The 22,120-nt window shown below is 32.3% G+C and overlaps 3 protein-coding genes across 5 annotated transcripts; all 3 read right to left on the minus strand.

The window, feature by feature from the left end:
* Positions 1–708: 708 nt before the first annotated feature.
* LOC123222346 (alpha/beta hydrolase domain-containing protein 17B-like) lies at positions 709–5,243 on the minus strand. Its single transcript, XM_044645047.1, has 5 exons — positions 4,170–5,243; positions 3,443–3,479; positions 3,009–3,245; positions 2,804–2,851; positions 709–1,649 (listed from the first exon to the last, which is right to left on the minus strand). Exons 1-5 carry the CDS (start codon positions 4,490–4,492, stop codon positions 945–947), a joined length of 1,350 nt encoding a protein of 449 aa, XP_044500982.1. The 5' UTR covers positions 4,493–5,243; the 3' UTR covers positions 709–944.
* Positions 5,244–11,084: 5,841 nt separating this feature from the next.
* Positions 11,085–17,459, minus strand: LOC123222519 (glycerol-3-phosphate acyltransferase ATS12, chloroplastic-like). Of its 3 annotated transcripts, none has more exons than XM_044645342.1 (13): positions 16,927–17,453; positions 15,359–15,456; positions 14,547–14,633; positions 14,322–14,419; positions 13,924–13,981; positions 13,558–13,659; positions 13,405–13,466; positions 13,206–13,316; positions 12,531–12,609; positions 12,142–12,261; positions 11,945–12,058; positions 11,536–11,672; positions 11,085–11,402 (listed from the first exon to the last, which is right to left on the minus strand). In XM_044645342.1, exons 1-12 carry the CDS (start codon positions 17,228–17,230, stop codon positions 11,538–11,540), a joined length of 1,368 nt encoding a protein of 455 aa, XP_044501277.1. In that variant the 5' UTR covers positions 17,231–17,453; the 3' UTR covers positions 11,085–11,402; positions 11,536–11,537. The 3 variants fall into 3 exon arrangements, with proteins under 3 accessions (XP_044501277.1, XP_044501276.1, XP_044501279.1); XM_044645341.1 differs by having other exon boundaries at positions 11,085–11,356; positions 11,495–11,672; positions 16,927–17,448; XM_044645344.1 differs by lacking the exon at positions 12,142–12,261 and having other exon boundaries at positions 11,085–11,356; positions 11,495–11,672; positions 11,945–12,047; positions 12,580–12,609; positions 16,927–17,459.
* Positions 17,460–18,651: 1,192 nt separating this feature from the next.
* LOC123223145 (dolichyl-diphosphooligosaccharide--protein glycosyltransferase subunit DAD1) lies at positions 18,652–22,085 on the minus strand. Its single transcript, XM_044646241.1, has 5 exons — positions 21,866–22,085; positions 21,725–21,772; positions 19,285–19,372; positions 19,155–19,198; positions 18,652–18,887 (listed from the first exon to the last, which is right to left on the minus strand). The coding sequence occupies exons 1-5, from the start codon at positions 21,947–21,949 to the stop codon at positions 18,804–18,806; spliced, it is 348 nt and encodes a 115-aa protein (XP_044502176.1). The 5' UTR covers positions 21,950–22,085; the 3' UTR covers positions 18,652–18,803.
* Between the last annotated feature and the right edge of the window lie 35 nt (positions 22,086–22,120).

Raw genomic sequence — 22,120 nt, forward strand, 5'->3', positions numbered from 1 at the left:
TAGGTATAAATTATTATTATATTTAATAAAAATTTACAGGTATAAATAATTATTGTATTTGATTAAAGATAATAAAAAAATGCTAATATATTATTTTACTTAAATACCCTTGGATACAATTATTCTAAAATATTTTTTATATTACTTATTATATTAATTAAAAATAAGATTATTTCTGTATTAAAAAAATTAATAAATAAAAAAATATAATTATACTAAAATCAAGATTACCTTAATAATTTTTTAATACCTAAAATAGAGGTAAAAATAAAATTACTGTTTATATAATCTATTACATCATCGTGGATAATATATATTACTAAAATCTTTTATTACTTATAAACCAAATAAAATAATATAAGTGATAAAAGATACATCACCAAAATAATTTTTATCTAATCCAACTAAACACCCCTTAATTATTAATAATATAATTATTATTAAATTAAAAATATTAATAGTTAAAATGTAAAAACTTAATTACCCCTTTGCTCCACGAACAAAACGGTTTTGTGCAATAAAAAGGGTTACATATTTTTATTATCAGTACATTAACCTACTAAACCTGACAAATTCCAATGTACTTAATAAATAAACATAGAGTTAAATATCCAGGTTATTTAAACGCATCTTCAAGCCCCCTGATCGAATACAAGATGCACAGTGAGCATTAAAATGGACAAACTATAACTGCTAAGTAAGCCAAGATAGAAAAACACGAAATGAGAATAATTTAATTTCCAAAGGAGATTATATAAAAATTACAGTTATAATCATAACCCACCAATATTTTTTTTAAATTATCAGATAGCTACTTCTATTCCTCTTGTTTTGTACGGTATTGCACAAGATTAGAGGGCTGTTAGAAGAAAGTTTAAGCAATCTGTACAAGCACAGGCACAGGCACAGGCACAGGCACAGGCACAGGCACATCATTATCACCATTAACCATCCTGTTTTCCATTTATCGGACGCTTCGGCTCGACACAACATTGCCAGTTAAAACACGTTACGCGGCAGCAGGAGCAGGAGGGTCTCAAGCATGAAGGGCATTTCGGAATCTGGCAATGTTTTACACAGCTTGGTATACAACATGAGGGGCATTTCGGAATCTGGCAACATTCTAGGCAGCTTGGTATCCAACACGAAGGGCATTTCGGGATCTGGCAACATTCCAGGCAGCTTGGTATCCAACATGAAGGGCATTTCGGGATCTGGCAACATTCTTGGCAGCCTGGTATCCAACTCGAAGGGCATTTTGGGATCTGGCAACATTTTAGGCAGCTTGGTATCCAACATGATGGGCATTTCATTTTCCAGGAACATTTTATACTGCAGCAGCTGGGCTTTAGGCATTCCGGGCATTTAGGTCTCCAGCATTTTATCCAAAAGCACCTGTTTGTTGACACAGACGTGGTATTATTGGACCTTGTTGGTAATTGGAGTGTTTGCCGAATCTTATTCAGGTGGATTTTGCTGTTCATGTTCTCCATTTCTTGAATAAACCTGAAAAGATGGCTAATATAATCAGGGTATAACTCCAAGTTGCAATGCCCACCTCCCTTAATCCACAAGGGCTCAAATGGCTCTCGGGCCATTTTCCACAGTTTATTTCCATGTAACCAGTTCACCACATCATCTTCTGTTCCCTGAAAAATTTAAAGGTAACCGCATTCAAACATTTGGCAACAACTGAAAATTCTGATAAGATAGAAATCAAAAGAAATTATCAGCTAAAATACGTGCAACAATGATGAATCCAGGAGGGTTTCACTGGCGCAACCATGATTCTTTTCTTCATCATGTACATTCTTAGGCTTTACAATAGTTACATTATATTGGTTGTGGCTAACCACCATTATTGGAACATGTTATGTATGAGAGTGGCTGATGTAATCAAGATAATGTGTGTTAGCAATATAGGCAATAAAGGATGCTAAACAAGTATGCATATAGATTGATTTATGTGATTTCAAGATATGAAAATACCAAAAAGATCATGTTAGACATGAGATTCAGAAGAGTGAATCAGAACTAAAGTACGATAAGGACTTTAAAAAAACAGTGAAAAACAAAGAAAAACAAGCAGGGGCAATCTTGGAGTGTATTTTAGGCTGGCTTGACAATCTCAACATAAAATTTAGTTACAAATAATTCCTTTCCAGATGAATCAAATGTCAACCCCAGGAGAATGGTTTCAATAGCAAGTTAAATGTGAATTTGAGAGTTCATATTTTCTCCATCAGTGCAAAGAAACAAAAAAGAGAGAAAGAAAAGCTATGATGAGTTTGAAAGTCAATAGATCTTTTACTTAGCCTATCAAGAATTACCCCAAAAGCTTCTGCCACAACTAGAGGTCAATTTCAAAAGCAAATAGAATATGCCGACAATCAATTGCTTTATCACGGATATGGTCCAACTCTGCAATATGGAAATCTTAGCTATCTTGTTGGACTCAAACATGATGTAACAAGAATAAATGTAACACGCGCTATTCACAAGAATTAATGTTTTCGGACATCATATGAAAAGCATTAAGAGGGATGCTCTGTTAAGTGTAAATGGCACCAAGTCAATCAAGACTTGCAAACTAAATCAACCAGACAAAGTTTAGCATGCTAAACACAGTTGTAAATTAGTCTTCTCATTTTGACTTCAGATTTTAAGATTCATAATTCAAACGTAAATCTCTTTAATGCAAATGCTCCATAAGTGAGCTAATGAGTTCATGGCAAAATAAATATGAATGTAAAATTAAAAAATTCAAGATCTACAATGATCAAACAATTCAGAAGGTGCTTACATGTATTACAAGCACAGGGCACTTCACCTTCTGAATTTTGTTGATATTCTGCATTTATAAAACAATGAGTGGATCAGACATTGCAGTTCAGATAGCATAAACACCAAAGCGCAAACATAATTCAGATCAATGAACCAATCTCGCAAACAATCAAATAGAGCACATAAATACACAATTCATGCGATTGGCAGTTATATCTCCTTACCGTATATATGTCAAAGCAAAATGTGAATTTCACATGGCAGAGTACACGAAGGCCAGAAAGAATACCACTATGCAGAACTACACCCCTTAGCCTAGGCAATTTAGAAGCCAGATGCAGTGTCGGTCCACTGCCAACTGACTGCCCATACAAAATTAAGTCCTCCTGGCTTACCCCATACTCGGTCTGAAGACACTGATAAACAGCCTCTATATCTGCATATGTATTTGATTCACTCGGCTGTTCATCACAAAGAATGAATCAACTAAAACAATCAACACAGATAGACTGCAAATGTAAATTGATCAAACACAATATCAAGTTATTGCTTGGATCTGACCACAATATTCAACAATTAAGCCGCAATTTGAAATTGCAGCAACCATCCAAAAGTCCATGATGAAAAGCATAGTCCAATCTGGGGAATGAGAACCTACCTTGCCAGTAGAGGCTCCATAGCCAGAATAATCGTATCTGCATCATAAAATGGGGTTCACAGAAGAGAAAAATAAGAGGTATCAGAAAGAAGGATGAAGTATCTTCAAGATCTAAATTATAAAAAAAATTATGCCTGAAATGACAAAGAAAAGCATTTCTCCAGGATAAAGTGAAAGATATATATTATATTGTAGTGTTTAACAGGCACAAAATTGAAAGAAACTAAAGGAAGTATGGCTTCCAAACCATATAAAACAGTAAAAATCATGGTAATTTATTTTAACTAGGAAAAAAATGAAAAGTTAAAATGAAGAACAAGAAAAAGGGGAAAAAGACTGGTTAGAGACAACAAAACCAAAACATACTCTTCTTTTCAACCACTTTTTCAATTGTAAAAAATAGGACAGCCCTGAATGAAATGGCCACTAATTAGGAGAATAAGCTTGAAATTCAACCAACATAATTACAGATCTAAGACCAAACTGGGAAAAAAAAAATAGACCCAATAGAAAATGCTAGAAAAAGTTTCTGTGTCTCATTAAGCTTGAGATCACACAAAAGAAAACCTATGTACAAGCCTAACATAAAACAAACAATATTAGCCTTTACACAAACAGGTTTTTGAGTGAGAAAATCATCAACAGAATATCATTAATCCTTTTCAAAAACAAAGATTAAAGATGGAATTTTTTTAAAACAAAAACTATAAAAAAGAAAAATGCTAACCCTATCAGATTGACTCTCAGATTAACTTTGAGCTGGACAAAGAGATCATAGAGCTGCCCAAGGTCAGCAGCATTGCCATGAGAGTAGAGAAGAGTGAGTCTCGCATAGGGGTTTTTCAAGTAGAAAGCTACAATCTTGTTGCCACGCTTAGTATCAATCAACAAGATATCCAAAGAACAGTCATCAGCAACAGGAATAGGCATTGAAGAAGAAGAAGAAACCACCGCCAGCTTCCCATTCTCACGCTTCTCGATCTGGTATGTAGGCGGAGTCGGTGGAAAAAATGCAAACTTTGCAGCTAACTGAGAGAACATACACCCCATTCAACCCCCCACCTATATTCAAAACAGACCCAACTCATCGAACAAACAACAAGAAGAAGCTTGAATACATGAGAGAAGAACTTGCTCCTTCAATGGCTCATGCCTTTCTTACCATCAAAAGAGAGAGAAAATAAAGAAAGCAAAAGGTGGCGGTGACCTTTCTAGGGTCATAGGTTGAAGTTTTTGTCTAGTTAGATTTATGAAACATCATTTAAGCTCCAAGTGGGGTAACACATTCCTACAACGGAAGTAGAATTCATGAAAGGAGAGAGATAATGAAGGTTTTTCAGAGATGCTACTGTGCAGTCACTGTAACAATGGAGTGCGTGATGTGGAGTACCATCAGCAATAGATAGATAAAAAACGGAGAAAGAGAAAGTCTCTCCACGCAAAACATGAATTGTGAAGTGACTAGTGAGAAGTGAAGCTGGGTGGCAAACTGGCAATTGGCAAAGGGCCAAAAATCAAGGGAGTGAGAATATAGATAGAGAGAGAGAGAGCCTCTTTCAGTTGAGACAGTGCTTTCACTTCAAAACAGAGTTCATAAAACAAGATTATGTGTCCAAGACTTCAATTTTGTGTCAGAAACTCAGTTGTATTTTGTGAGAGAGAGAGAGAGGAAGAGAGAAAAGGGTCAAAATATTTCTCTCTCTTTCTTCCTGCAAATGTGGTTTACAGAACATTATTTATTTTGGCTTATTTTATCAGATTTATGCATACTCTCTTGCGGGTATCAAACTGAATCAAACTCGCTAAGGTGAAGTGAGAGATGGGGGGGGATGGTTTCCTTCAAAATCAAAAAGCTTGAATTTTTGATATTCCATTAACATCACTCACTCGCTGGCTGCAATTGCCTTGGTTTCTAAGATGTCATCGATTGTTTTTGTTGAGAGAGACTCTTCATGTTTATTAATCATACTTTAGACATAATTATGGCAAACAGAACTCGTTGTGGATTCGTTGTCACTAAGCAGATTCTATAAAAGTTCTTAATTGACGGAATTGATAATCATGCTCCATGAATTATCCATTTCTAAATAATTAATATTCAAATTTCCATATTATCAAGGTGCTCTAGAATTTCTTTTTGCAACATTTTGTTGAGAGCAAAGTCGCTGCACAAAGTTTGCCCATTTTGTTCATAAAGTTGCAGTGAATGTAAAATGTTAAACATGAATTTCTGTCTCAAAATGTGAAACTGATAAGCCATGTTTTGGATTTCTGATTGTTGATGATAATAAAAGCAAAAATAAAACCAATTAGGAGAAAGTGGTGCAAGATAAGGCTAGCCAAGAAGAAGCAAAAGTTGACAGCACTGAGTGAAATAACATGGAAATTGGATTAACATGTGCCCATTTTTGGCAACTTATAAATGCAACCAAAATACCCACTATGTCTCTGCGTTTCCATTTCCATCCATGAAATTTTTGACGGCAAAAGTACCAGCAATAGTGCCAAATTTTACTGTATCTATTTACCAACAAACATTACCTACTATTCTCTTGGTACTTGGGAAATTTTTATCCCTCACAAGCTGTCATTCAACATGGGTTATTTTCAGAAGATATTTTTACCAGGGCATCTCATATTTACAGCTATATAATTGAATTGAATAGTAAACACGGGCGAAATATATAATTAGTGTCTTTCTTTTTTCTTTTCAAGTTAACTCAATTAATTTTGGGGAATAATTTTGGTGGGCACGTGAATATTAAAAGGGGAAAAGGAAGGTTTTTTTTCCTGTTCATAAGCATGATTAATGAATGAATTAGTACTATAATTTTCAAAAATTTCAGCTGCCGACCTTTTTACTTTTTTACATTTACATTACATTATCAATAAAAGCAGGCGTTTCTTTCTAAATCTTAATTTGTCTTCTATCTCATTACTCTTTTATGCTTTGCTTTCCAACAAAGAAATCTCCCAAATCCCCTGAATTTACACTTTCAAAGACAAGGATCTGAAAGGACTGGTTGTATTGAGAGTTAAAATGAGAATGATTTCCCTTATATTTCATTGGATAAAAAAATAGTCTTTAACCTTATAGATAAGGTTAGATTCGAATTGAGTTGAGTTTGAGTTTGAGCTCATCTCAGTTCACATAGAGTTGGCTCGAGTTCAAGCTAGAGCTCAGCTACGGCCAGTTTGAATTCGATTCGATTCGTTTTTTATTATCAAAACGATGTCGTTTTAATACATATTGATCAAAATAATGTCGTTTTGTCTCAAAAATTTTAATTAGAAAATCTGACGAGTAGCTCAAGCTCGAACTGGCTCTGTTCAAGTCTAACCCTACTTATAAATATTATTAGGTCTGGGTCAATTCATAACGGGGTGGCTCAATATAATACGAATGTAAAAAAAATTGTCAAAAAACAGTTAAAGAGCATATGAGAGATAATTAAACTATTATAAATATGTCTAAAAACTGTCTTCCCACCAAGTTAAGGCATATTACAAAAAGCAAAAGTTTTCTTCTTCTTCTCTCTACCAAATACAAAAGATAGAAAATTCATGTCTCCCGAATAATACATAATGGCAGTATAGGAATGCAAATGTCATCGTGAAAAATGACTAACGTCAATTCTCAAAGCGCATTTGAACCATTCATGAGAACAAAAATGGAAATCCAAATACACTTTCCTATTTTATAGAATTACAAAGTATACAAAAATTTTGGTATGTTTTTTTTAATATTGTCCCACAGTTATATTATTGAATAAAAAAATAATGGTATTGACTTGATAAGTGTTTGGTATTAATTAGGGTTACAATAAAGTCGAATCGAATATTGTTTAGATCGTGTTTGAGTTGATTGTATTTATGTAAAGTTCAAGTTTGATGTCAAGCTCAAACCCAATGTAGAAACAATTGATTCAAACTTAGTTTGAAAAATTATAATTAAAATTTATAATTTATTTATATTTATATTTTTAAAGTTAGAAAGTAAATTTTTAAATTTTGAAAAACTTATTAATATTATACATAAAAAATTTACAAACTAAATATCAATAAACTCAAGTTTGACTTAATTTGATTTAATAATAATTGAGCTTAATAGTAAGTCGCAAGCTTGTAACCTTTTAAATGACAACAAAAAAAAGAGTTTAAATTAGATTATCATTTTGGGATTGAACCGTCATACCAAACATATTAAAATATTAAGTTTAATAATTGATTTTATAATTATTATATTATAAAAATTAAAAGTTTAATATTAACATGTTGCTAATGAGTTTCAAATTTATATTCCGATATTTAAATACTTCATTTATACCACTTAAACTACAATTAAGAATTTTTAACCCGATATGAAAAATATTGGGTTTGGTTGAGTTTTTCGATATGAAATTTATTTCGAATTAATCTGATATAACACAAAATTAAATTGGATAGTGTTAAGATTCATACAAAATAACCTAACATGACCCGAATCGATTTGAACATTTTGGAGAAATATTACTTTAATAGAATATATTAAGAATAAATTATATAAATGTTAAAAAGACAATATCAACAACAGTTAAAATCTTTATAAATTATATACAGTTACATTTTTATATAATTATAATTACTTTTATTATTATTTATTTTTACTTAAATATTCTTATTTTATTATTAAGTAGTAAAAATTTAATTTGGTTAATTAGACTATAGATGTCTTTTAAAATTCTTATTCTTATAATTATATATTGTATTTTTATAATAAAAATTTAAAATATTTATCAATTTCATATAATTATATATTTGTATAATTATAATTACTCATATCATTTTTATTTTTATTTAAATATTTTATTTTATTACTATGTAATAAAAAATTAATTTAGTTAGTCAGAATATTAACATATTTTAAAAATTTTTATATATAAATTTTAAAAATATTTGTTAATAAGATAAAATATTATATTATATTTTTTATTAATAATATATTGAAATAATTTAACAAATAACAATAAAAATATTTTAAAAATAAAAATAATAAATAATTTAAAATCAATTTAAGTTATGTTCAATTAACTTAAATATTAAAGAATTAGATTAGTATTAAAAAATTTTAACATAATTATAATTTGAATTAAGTTAAAATTAAAAATTTTTATATAAGGCTAACTTAATCTACTTCTAGATGACGGCAAGCTTTGCAGCTTCAGTTCTAATCCTAAAACGCTAGATTAAAAAAAATAATAATAAGAAAATTCCTATAATGCTTATATAAAAACGTTTTTTTTTTTAAAGCAAAAAATCATGAGAATGTTTACCTTATCTTGGAAATTAAAGATAAGGAGGGCCCAGTCGCAGTGCTCAGATCAAAACCACGTGGCACACCTTTGTCTTTGTGATGACTTGTTTGTTTCACAGCTAGTCCAACTGAAAGCTGCAAAGCCTGCTGCACTTGTTTGTTGTTCTGATGAAGGACCGGACCCGGGTGGCGCGTGGGCTTACATTCCACTTGTCATGTAAATCAACTTTGTTAAGTTCAATCGCGATTTGGAGTTGTTGTTTGACTTATGCACCAATCTGAAAGATGGGACCCATAGGTTTGATGACTCATCATCCTCACTTTCTCTCCTGTGTTTGGCTGCCACGTGTTAGCTTAGGGTTCCCCATGCAATACTAAGCGAGTTGTGTTAATAATAGGTACATTTTAAATTATTTATTTTATTTAATTAATTTATAATTAAATAAAAGATTATTTTCATCATACAAAATAATGAAAATAAAAATTATATTGGATATGCTTATTGTCTCAATGCTATTGCTTTTAATTCCATTGTATAGTGAACACTTAAAATAATTGAATATAATATATATTATGAAATAATTAAGTAAAATAATAATTTGAAAAATGGACAAGGAAAGAATAAAAAGAGGTGGGAGGGGTGGGAAGTGGAGGACACAATTAATTGTTTGTATATCATTTTGAAGAAAATAATTAGTTCAAGAGAGAAGTTGTAAAAAGAAAATTAATAATTTCTATTGATTTGATATAGGATAGGATAATTATTCTTAGAGTTGACCATTTCAAAAGCCAAAATTATCTAGTAGCTACCAACTCTCATCATACAGAACAAAGCAAGTTTCATCATTTAAAAAAAAAAAACTATATTCACCTAGTAAAATTCATCAATATTTTAAAAAATAAATATGTTGTCTAATTAATATTTTTTAAAGATGAATTGTGAGAATTCTAAGTAAATCTCATATTGATAAAGTATAAAGTATATATATGCTTCTCATATTATTTAGAAATATTAAAATATGAGTAATTAAATAGTTTAAAAACTCTTTAAATTATTAAAACATATTTTAAATTATAAAATCTAGAAATAAAACTATTATAAAATGTTATAAATGTTATCAGAATTATTTCGTATACTCCTTTGAGTGAGCTCACTGAACCCATAAGAGACTTACAAAGCCTGTAATCGATGTTAGACACGTATTTGAAAAAATAAAACTCGTTATCTATTTGCCATATTAACATAAACTTTAGACCCTTTAACCGTATTATGATATTCTGCCAAAATGTATATATATTTCCCACCTTCTTAATAATAATAATAATAATAATAACAACATCGCTAAGAAAGAGGGAGTAGGGGAAATGTAGATTTCCAAGAAAGAAAATGGGGAGTTGAGAATGTGAGATGATTCGTAAACCTCGTGCATGCAAAATCAATCAATAATTAAGATTAATTAAATAAAGACAAACATAAAAGTGATTCTGGGCCTTTTTAAAAAACCGAAAGGTGCTGCTGCAGCGGGGAAAGCGCTTTTTAGCTTCCCCTTGCATAAGAAACAAGACACCCAATTCAAGTTGCAGAGATGCGTTTGAGTGCCACTGTTCCTTGTCGTTTTGCTTAGCACGTGAGGGCCACCTAATTTTCTTTCTTATTAAATGTTGCTTCTTTTTTATTTTATTTTATGTTCATCAAATCAATATATTTAAATAAAATCTTTTATAAAAGTGACAACACATATCTTTAAAAAAAATTATATAAATTTATTTATTCAATTTAATATGTTAATTAATTGATTTTATATTAAAAAATAAATAATCATATCATTTAATCACAAATTCAACTTTAATTTTTATAAATAAATTTATCCAATTTTTCTTAATTTTTATAAAATATTGTATTAATAATAATATAAGTAAATAAATATATTCCTCATTGAACTCCTATTATTGCCTTTTTACCAAAAGTCAATGAATCAATAAGTTAATGAATAATTTAGATGATTTAAAAAAAAAAAAAATTGAATTCTAGTCTGCAAGTCTCCAAGTAGGGTGAAGTTTTTGACACCCATTAACGAACTAAGAAATGACATTTATTAAAACATCCCAATTTTGAAGTAATAATATTAAATATTTTATTTCATAAATGCCATTACTCTCATTTTCTGTTTAATAATAATTTGAATAGCATTATAGAAATTATATCTTTATTTACTGGTCATTTAATAATTGAATTAAAAAATAACGTTAATAAGCAACCTCTTGATTTATACTATTCGAATACATCCGATTACATGGAATTGTTGCCAGAAGTCATTATAATTTCAAATAGCTGAAGAATATTAAGGATGAAAGAATAAGAATTGAGCCAATTAGCTGAAGAATATTATCTAATACATGAATTTCAAATATACATGTAAAATTGCCTATGAAATGATTAAGATCTGTACAGTACAATGCAAACCTGAAATTCAATTTCCTTCTGAGAAAAATAGATGACAAAAGTCTCCAGTCAAAATCATTGATGGCTATTGAAAAGGACTTCCTCTTGCAGTGCACGTGCTAACATATCCGCAGCCTTGTCGAAAATTTTCAAAATTAGGGAAGAACAAAATTTTAGCCTGCAATAAATCAAGCAAAGTTCATGACGACATGATGGAGTTGAGTATTGTGGACTGCTCTACATAACCATGCTAATATAAAAATCCAGCACTAAATAAAGCATTGATTTGTGGTCTTAACCAACGGATAGAGATTACCTGATCGTTACAGAAGCCAGGACTAAACAATACAAAAGTCTGATTAATTCCATGGCTGTGACAAAGACACACTTGGAATTGATGCGTCTAGTCCTTGTTTGCCATTTATGGCAGATTTGAGTACATTGTATTGTTCGGTCACAGAATCATATAATACTCTTGAATACGCTTCCTTGGCCTGCCACAGCAACAATGAGAACATTACAAATTACAAAAAGTGAAGGGTGCATTTAAAGCACACTGTTCATTACAAAAATAGAATTGTTTTATCGTTTCAGAAGTTATCTTCATGGGGGCAACATATGCATGTGTTTGTTAATATGCTTCTTTTTTTTTTCCGAAAGAAGGGAAAAATAGATTTAAAAAAACTTTACAAAATAGCATAAATTTAACATCAAAAGGTCCTGTTTAAACCAGGGAGGTGCAAATCAATGTGCTTAAGTAACCAACCTCTTCAGGATTTTCAAAAGCAGAAGCAATATCTGAGAAGCTGATTTCTCGCGCCACTGATAACCCAGCCCCACAGAAGGATACCGCCCTTCTCTCTCCGATTTCTTTTTCTACCTAGAAAAGTGCTATCCAGTTACAAGAGCAGAGAGGATTTGAAAAATAAAAAAGGAGAATAACATAAAAGAACAATGGCATACCAGGCGTGGAGGAGGCATGATGTCATAACATAACAGGGCTAAAGGGTACATATGCCCTGGAGTACCAGAAAATTCTACAAGCCTCCTCATATTGTCCACTGAAGAAGCATCAAAGGGTGCCTGACCCCCTTATATCATTAGGAACGGAAACAATGGAATATAGAAAGATAAAGATGATATTCAATTAATGTTAATGAATCATATTACTTTGTCACTGATGAGCGCACACAGTAGGTAACGCCTCATTTGATAATAAAATCAGGATGGTTATCCATTAAATAAAACAAAAAATCGCACTGCATAAGATTTCACCTTTTGTAAAACCCACAAAGATGTCATTGAACAGGCTCTTTAGAAACTTAATGAGATAGAAGGGTGTGGAAGCTTACTGGATGCCATTCTTCAGTAACAGGATCTGGACGATCTCTACCACCGCTTGGAGCTATCCATACTATTTGTGACCCACCCCTGGAGTCAAACATATTCAATCACTCTGTAGCAACTAGTAAGTGTTGATAATCTTTATGTATATATTGACAAACATTATGAGAAACAGGAAACTTAATAAATCAGCAAAGGATATTACAAGCGTCATTGAAATTCTTGAAATATTCATTAACGATCAAGTATCATAACGTACTGATTGGAGAAACAAAAAATACACCTCAATTAGGAAATAGAAATCCATCAAAAATTGATAAAATTACTCCAACTTATATCAGGGAATTAAATTAGAAATTAGATCCACGAACTAGAAAATAAATTGTAAGTCTTATGACTACACCTAAAATATGTGCATAGCATAGTTCTTGATGATTTCTTACTCCAAACTGATTACATGTCTGATAAATTACTAAACTTCAAAAAGTCAAAGTAAAAATTATGCTGCAAATGCTACCGCATATATCTGAGAAAGGCAGAGGAGATAAACAATGTGATGAGAGACAAAAAGCTCAAGAACCACCATCCATTGCACATTCACAAACTCTGGGATATGAATGAGGAATAAAAGTTAACAGATCTCAAGCTTTGGTCACAGAAACATAAAAGACAGATAAAGGCACCTTAAAAGCAAAGCCAATTCTTTCAAACTTCGTGTATTAGCCTTCCTTTTCATCTCAATAAGCTCAGGGGCGTCAAACATGTGTTTCTTTGAGTATACACATATTAAATTCCTAGATCATACAAAATAGATATTCACGACTATTGTTACAATAATTAGGCATATCAAGTACTGTCAAATAAATGTTATAATCAAATTACCTTCCCATGCTGAAGGGCTTGCAGAGAGGATCAGTTAAAACTCTATCCCCTGCCACATAGTTCTGCCGTAACATAGGTAAATTTTGGTTATCAGCATTCTAGACACAGATAAAGACTATTTAATGTGGGCTTGGACTAGAATGTTTGGTTCACCAGGTTCTCTGCAATATGGGAGTTTGCTGATTCAAGCAGCAAAGCAATGATAGCTGGGTCTGCTTCAGTTTGGTGGTTAGAGATCAATATAATATTGTGGCCCTGAAATCAATTGTACATACGCATTAAATACAGAAAATTTACTGGGAGATTTCAAGTGGTGAGGACAAACAGTGTGTACAACAGGACTACTAACTACCAAATTCAAGGACAAGCAATTTAGATTGTTTCCACAACGAAAAGGAGGAGGTTTTGTTCAACAATTAGGAAGTAATGAATGATCGAACCAAATTCAATTATGTTTATAAGTCAATGCAAAACAATCCCAAATTACAAAATATAGAAATAATTACCGATTATGGGTACCTGCTGAAGTTTCTGTTCCATTTCATAGAAAAGAGAGATGTTGCCAGCATATGAATTGCTGCAAAAAGATTACAACAGTTATTTGACACAGGCAGGGGAAAAAAAAAAAAGTAACATATAAACCATAGATTATAATATAGCTGTTGCTAGCCACTCTGAGAACTGAATTGCATTCACAGTACCATAAGAAAATCAACCCAGCAGGAAGAAGGTAAAGAAGGAATTTAGGAAAGAACACTTGAATTCAAGTGACCACTTACAACAAGAAGAACAAACATGCTATTCACAAATTACTAAAAAATAATTTCACACTTTTAGCTCATACCTAGTTTTTCAAAAAGATTTACACAGAGACAGACTTCATCATGAATAAGAAAATAGAAGTCTCTTAGACACACCTGAAATCAATCAAAGGACGTATATAATTTTGACCAAGCATGTAATAGTCAAATGGCTCTCTTAATGCCTTGTGATATGGCTGGAATTGAAACAGCTCCTGAAAAATATCGATAGTGTTCATAGATGAGGTTCATATAAACAAAGCAGCTATCCAGATATTAGAAGAAATAAAGTGCACATGCACAACAAAGAAACATTTATCTTAATGTAGAAATCTCAATTACCTCCATATCTAAAAGTACACGATCAAATGTCACAGCCATGTTTGACAATACAAGCTCATCAGCCCCAGGCTTTCCACTGCTGAAGACCTGAAAATAGTGAAAGAAAAACAACTTTAAAGGAGGGTGACCGAAAAAACAAAGAAATAGTGAAAGAAAAATAGTAGAATGGACATAAAACATCAAGTGAATCTACAACATCAATAGCCAGAGATCAGTTATTGACAGAAAAAGCTTCACACGAACAACTTCTTAAATTTTAAGGTTTTACATATGTCAAATCAGTAGGCCACCTATTGCTTATTTAAATTTTTACACCATAGATCTAAATGTTTTAATCAATTGACAGATGTTACTTTAAAAAACAGGGAGCATTATATTGTTGATTTGAAGTCTTGTACAAACAGAATCATGAAAGTTACTTTAATGGTATCTTAGAAGCTCTTTACATGTCAAGAGTGATCAATGAATTTATAGATCATCATACTTTTCAAATAGGCGTTATGACATTATTTTGGAAATTTCTAGATGATTGCTTCGAGAGAATTTAATACCAAATCTTATTATCTTTCTTTCGCCATTTTTTATTTCATGGTTCCAACTAGCATATAATAAGTGTTCTGGAATTATTCACTAATAAAGAAAGCTAATTGCAATGGAGTTGGAACCAAATTCATAACTGAATAAAGAAAATTATACTCTATTTAGGGGAAAAGGAAAGAGGCACATTAACTATTCAATCCAAAAACAATGAAAACTTTTTGAATATACATGAATATGTACATTAGAGCATAGGTTCAAGTATACTTATTTACTGCATTTTTATAATTGTGATATAACTCTTCCATCAATGCTGCAAGATTTGAGGGCAGCCTTCCTGCTTTAACTTCCTTGCTAATTCCAGATAAGAGCTCTGCAGAGAAAAAAAAAATTAATATTGACTATTGGAATAAAAAGTAAATAAATCTGTTCTCACAGCAACATTATAAATTGTTTCATTTATCTTACGGAGTTTTTAAGTCGCTTTTCCTCTGTCCTGCTATTGTGTTCCTTAAATCAATTATATGTTCACCAAGAAGATTTTAACTCTTAACATGACTGGAATCATACATATCCAACGAACATGACCCTAAATGGCCTTATCCATCACATGCTTTTAGGGGATAAGGCTGATCAGCTTATATGGCCCCAATATTTTTAATATTATTGCTCTTAATCACTAATGTTTAGATTAACCAACATGGCAGCAACTTCGCTCAACAGACTATAAGCACATTGTTCTAATGTTTCACTAAAACAAATGTAGGAGAGATGCAGATATAGTAGCACTGAACAGATATTCCAGTGAGCTTCAACATAGAATTATCTCAACAAACAAGCAAAAATTTAAATTGTTACCTGCCATCCTGGAAAAGTGCATAAACAAAAAGCAGAACCCTAAGGGTAACCTACCCTCTAACAGGTGCCTCCAAATTTACTTGACTGACCTAATTTGTGAAATTCATGTGTCCTTAAATGTTGTTGATGTACTAAGTTGCCAGGCTAAAACTAAACAGACATCAACCATATAATTCCACACCTGACAACTAGTAAAAAAGTTCCAAGTTCTATACCCAAATTATGTATGCTGGGGTATTCAAGAATCAGTTCCCAACGCCCTAAACTTTTTCTGCCCTCTTTATTCTCATAAATAAATATTCTGGGTCCTCTAATGGGTGCATCACAGATGGTAAAATCTTTAATGTATTATATTTGAGAAAAATTGCAGTTTCAGCAACAAAAAGAATAAAAAGTTACATATTCTTGAAGCTCATAAGATTTGAATCCCTCATTTGATTGACTTAACCAGGAATAATTCTAGCCTTGTAGATTTAGCTTTTCATTTACATTTATTCTACACCATGTAGCTTATAAAGAAACATATATCATGGTAGTCTTTGCTCAGAATTCTCTCTTATTCAGCATTCATGTAAATGAAACATCACAAAAAGCAAGAAGAAACATGTACTGCATTAGTCGTTAATCAGACTTCTTTCTTATTCTGCAACCAGAAAATTGTGTAAATAAAACATCAAAAGAAGCAAGAAGAAGCATTACTGCATTAGTCTTCAGATTTCTTTCTCATTCGACAATCATGCACATAAAACATCAAGAGAAGCAAGAAGAAAGATATAACTGCATTAATCTTTATTCAGAATTCTTTCCTATTCAGGAATCATGTAAATAAAAACATCTAGAGTAACAGGAAGAATTACATATTGCAGTGGAAACATCAAGAAAAGAAAGAAGAAACACATACCGTGTAGTCTCCGCTATGAATTTTTCCTATTCAGAAATCACGTAAAAGAAACAAAAAGAAGAAGCAAGAACAACAGAAACGAACCTTGTTCAGTACGAGCATCGAGAAAAGCACGCGAATGGTTGACCTCGCCGATAGACAAAGACTTCTTGCGCTCGTCTTGCGCGGCACTTGCGGCGAAAATAGTCTTCTGAGCGGATTCCACATCCTGAAGCATCTTAGACATTTCTTCGACCTTGAAAGAAGCGAACCTCCCCGCGCCGGATCGAAACGACAGCGAAGAAGGAGGCGGGAGGTTGACGTTGAGAGACGACGAGAAAGAAGAAAATAATGGAAAGGAGAGAACCCTAGGTGACGCGGTGAAGAATGTGAGAGACAAAGAAGTCATAGTCGGTCCTCAAGCCAGAAACAAGAATGAGAAGGTAAAGAAGAAAACCACTGGCTTCACTCTTTTTCTATTTATAAAAGCCAGAAAACAAACAGAGTGAACTTCTTCTAGTGGAGGCAAGCCGAATTGATAAGATGCTTTCACTGCAATTGCGCTACTCTTTTTATGGATCATATGCCATTCAAGATTCAAATAGATTTGTGATCAAACTTAAACCGTTGATTATCATTTTCATAAAGATCTAAAATAATTAAGGTATCTCAAATTGCAAAACTGAAGGGCGGCGAGAATTTACCTGAAGGAGTAGGAATAGTACAATGCGCTTATCACAGGGAATAATTTCTGAGTTGAGAGGCACGTGATTTGCATAGATGAATAAGCAAATGCTTAGTGTTTGAGGCAGAAATTTCTGATATAAAGACAGGGTGGTGAGTGAAAGTTTGTGTGGAAGATACTGGGGCCCACAATTATTTCTGTAATTTTGGGTTTAAACGGTAAATTACGGAGGAGTCGATGCCATGTAAAAACATTCGGTTCGATTCTTCTTCTTTCGTTAACATTGAAGTATCTTATCAATTAATAAATTTCAATTGCGTATCAATTGCAATGTTGAACTATATTCAATGTCGTAATGACAGCGTCCAGTGTAATCTCAAAATCAGATGAGCATGGGGTCATTCATTATCTAATTTAAGTCCTAACTAGATTATAGGGGCCATTCATAACTGACGGGCTCCATTTAGAACTATCACACTTCCATGCCCACATTTACTCGAAAATTATTATAATTAAAACGTAAATTGAAAATTTAATTTTTTTTATTATATAATATAATTTTTAAAAAATAAAATAATAAAAAATATCATTTTTTTAATTAATAAAAAAATTAATTCACATATCATTATTTTAAAAAAATATTACAAATATTCTTAAAAATTTAACATTTCTCGTATATAATTTTATTATATCATTTTTTTTAAATATATTAATTCGTTTCAATAATACATACTATATCATATGATACGTCTATTATATTATATTAATTTGATATATTTTATGATACGTATCATTTTTCACTTGTATTATATCATATTGTAAAATACTGATAATTATAAGGAAGACACCAAAGGGTATTACAAGCCATTTGTTTGATATCTCATTCTAACCCTAGAATGAATTGATCTCCAAACCAGCCCTCCTGAGTTTTCAAGGGCAAATCAAAAGCCCTGGAATCTCATCTGAGATTCCATGCACTGATTTATATGTTCAAAAGGAGTATCAATGGCTCTCATGATATAAAAGAGTAGGCCCTTTTGCAAGAATTTATATTCTTTTGACAATTGATGTTTGCAAAACTTGTTTGTAATGGTTTATCTAATACATGCAGCAAGGCAAAGTTCCGGCATAGCAAACAAAGCAAAAATTCCAACTATTGTTTCCATATTTCATTGATAGAAGTGGTGACCTAAGAAAACTTTCTTCCCTCATTAATGTCATAAAATACTTTAACAAGTAATACTTGCAGTCACAAACTAAGGGAATAACATTCTAAAAATCCGTAGTGCCCAATCACTTATCCAAGGAAATTCATGATCACCAAATGCAGCACCAAATTGCAGAGGACGAAGTCTGCAAAAGCTCGCTCTGGTGCTAAGTCCTGCAATTTGAGTTAGAAATTATCAACTACTGTAAAGAGAATAGTTCCAAATTAAGATACCAATATATGGAAGTATGTTCAAATCTATACATTAAGCCCCCAAACTTTTTGAAAAATGCAGGGATGAGATTGGGAGGAAAATGTTTTTGACAGATCTCAGATATGAATTCCTCCAATTATTTGGAGTTTCCAGTTCAATTTAGGTGTTCATCCTCCATTGTCCTGACAGCTAATTTATCATGACAAAACGTGAAGAATAAGGTTTACCTTGAATTCCTTGTTTTCTTTGTTCACTTGAATACGAAGACAGACTGCAGCGAAAAAACACAAATCAGTGACCATCACTTGCTATTAGAATAAGGATTTTAGCCACACCAAATGTCATAAGCTTACTTACCAGCAAGGACTGCTGTCCCAACACAAGAAAGCACTCCTGAAAGAAAAGAGTTAAATGGGAAGGATCCAACAACAGCCATGTACACAACCTGTCATCCAGGAAAATTTGAAAAATGTCAAAACTGAACATAGCAACTAGACCAACTGTGCACAAAATGATATAAACTAACACAATGGTGAATAAACAAGGGCATAGCACCAAGCAGAAAAATTGACACACAGAGTAGGACAGATAGGGTATAAGGCTATTATAAACAGGGTACTTGAATAACTTAAAACTGATAAAATCATACTAGCTTCTTTATAATCTCCATACTTCTAAATCTGCAAATATTTAATGTGATAACCAAGGCCATTCAATAGAGCAGACTTCACCAGATGGGAGCTTTCTATGTTGGCACCCAATAAGTTTCCCCTTGCACTACAGGTAGTGGTTAAATTAATTTACCCTTCACGGGTAGTGGTCAACCTAGATTTCTTGTTAAGCTTGTAAGTCAAAGGCCTTTCGTGTTAGATACAGTGGATCAGGCAGCCAGCTTCTTGCAGTGATCTAAAAGCTGCTCCAATTGCAGCAACTGTATAGCAAAACATAAAGTTTCTAGTTTGGAGCACAAGACAAGAAAATAAAAATATATAACAAATAGATCAGTTGGTTTAAGCTCATGTGGCAGTACACTAGCACTTGTGACAGACAAGTAAAAGATTACTAACAATGAAAGTAGACTGACAACTAGATAAATGGCCTTCTGACAGCATTTAATCACATCTATTGCAGTTCCTGGCTGGTCGTTCACACAGCGTCATCACAGACAGCATGACTTTAAGGACGTTAAATTTCAAGAACCCTTTATGCACAACCAATAATCAAATTATTGCTGAATACGTAAATAAACTAAAAACTTCCAGCATTATTCTAAAATTAGAGCTCTTAATCATCATAATTTTTTTATCTTTGTAAAACACACACACACACACTCTTTGAAACTTCATAATTAAATCATAATCATGAATGGAATACCATAATATATGCATAAAAAGTTATAACCTTAATTAAATGATTTAAGGACCACAACTGCATAATATCATTCCTTTAAAAACATAAAAACTCCATGAAAATGAGATTAAAACAAGGCTAAGGCTAATGTAAAATATAATGGAGCAATTTGCGTAGCCCATTTGCATAGTAATCACTATTCTGTTATTGGACTATTTGGTATCTAGAAGCATGTTTTTGGCCAATGCATCCCTTAGATGTTTCGTTTCTATATACCTATAATGGGATAAATCTTACCCGTATGAAAGAGTAAAGGCACTACCATTGAGTAGATTCACTTTGGTCTCTACTCCCACTAAAAAACTTGAGTTGCCATTAACTTTTCTAATTTCTTCTCAGCAGAAAGGGAAAAATCCTATTGGTCATCATAGAGTCTAAAATTTGGTAAGAGTTTGTACGATGATTTTAATACACATTTTACATAAGAAAACACAAAACTTTTATCACATGAAAATAGGACCAACCATTTTACATATTTAACAATGCACATATGTAATCTCTAAAACTCATTATTATTTAGTGTAGACCCAACCCAGAGTTCTTGCTGTTGAAATCATAAGATATAGAAGTGAGAATCAACCAAGGGTGTGTGAACGGGAGTGCTACTGCCATCTGCCCTTAGATACTGAAATCATGATTCCTCACCCATATGTGGTGAGGATAGAGACCTCCTCAAATAGTTAAAATACCATAAAACTCATCCCTTTGTAGATTCATAAGAAAAAGATGTAAGATTTGTCAAAATCACACTACTATATTTGGGCACAGCAAATGCCTCATTAACATATTTGTTATCATTGACAAAATGAGCCTACAAACATATTCCAAAATATTTGACATTACATAAAATAATAGATTGATTATGCTAATTCACCAAAATGAATCCCTATGGTTAAAAAAAATCTATTAACTGCCGTGTCAATAAAGAGTTTCCTAGGCCACAAGAGCAATTATGATTACTGTCTATGCAAATTCATAGACAGATAGATGTCAGAGTAATTTTTTTTGTTTCAAAATCCACCACATGAAGCCACATACCATTTCCTAGATCAGTGACACCTGCTATTTTTTTGACGTGGGCTCCATTTTAGAAGTTAATACTTTCCTCTTTCAGCTTGTTATACGTGGTTAATCAACTGATGTTACAACATAATTTCTTAATCTACAAATGGCTATGCTTTCTCCTAATCTCCTTAACAAATGGGATAGGAGCTTTCTTTGGTCTCGCAATCCTAAAGTAATATTATTAGCACCATAAACATATATTACTTTACATATAGTATTAAATTAAACAGATAGAACAATATGCAGCAGCCATGTGACATCACGTCAAAACACTACAATAATAGGTGAAAATTCAGGAAACTAGCAAATGTTAATCAGGCACCTGAATCAGCGCGGTGAAGACGGCGAAACCCACATATAGATCGATGATCTGCATCCAAATTGAACCAGAGAAAGGTTAAAAAAGTGCAATCACAAAGAGAGAAAAGGCGGGCATGTGAATTAAAGAAATATAAAAAGAAACCTTGAGAGTGGTCGGAGTTGCAGCATAAGCGGAGCGAAGAGAGTGGAAAAGGGCTTGGGCATCTTTGCCGGTAGATCTCGCCATTTGCTATCCCTTCTTCTTCTTCTTCCAATTCAACCACGCAGATCGAGTACGAAATGAAGCGAGGATTCGTTTCCTTCTACTCTATTGCAAAATTTTCAACTCGCGACTCGCCCTAAGTCGTCGGGATAATATCGTCATTTCATTAAATTATTATACCATTTTATATTTAAT

This window comes from Mangifera indica, chromosome 8, assembly GCF_011075055.1.
Source record: "Mangifera indica cultivar Alphonso chromosome 8, CATAS_Mindica_2.1, whole genome shotgun sequence".
Taxonomy (NCBI): Eukaryota; Viridiplantae; Streptophyta; class Magnoliopsida; order Sapindales; family Anacardiaceae; genus Mangifera; species Mangifera indica.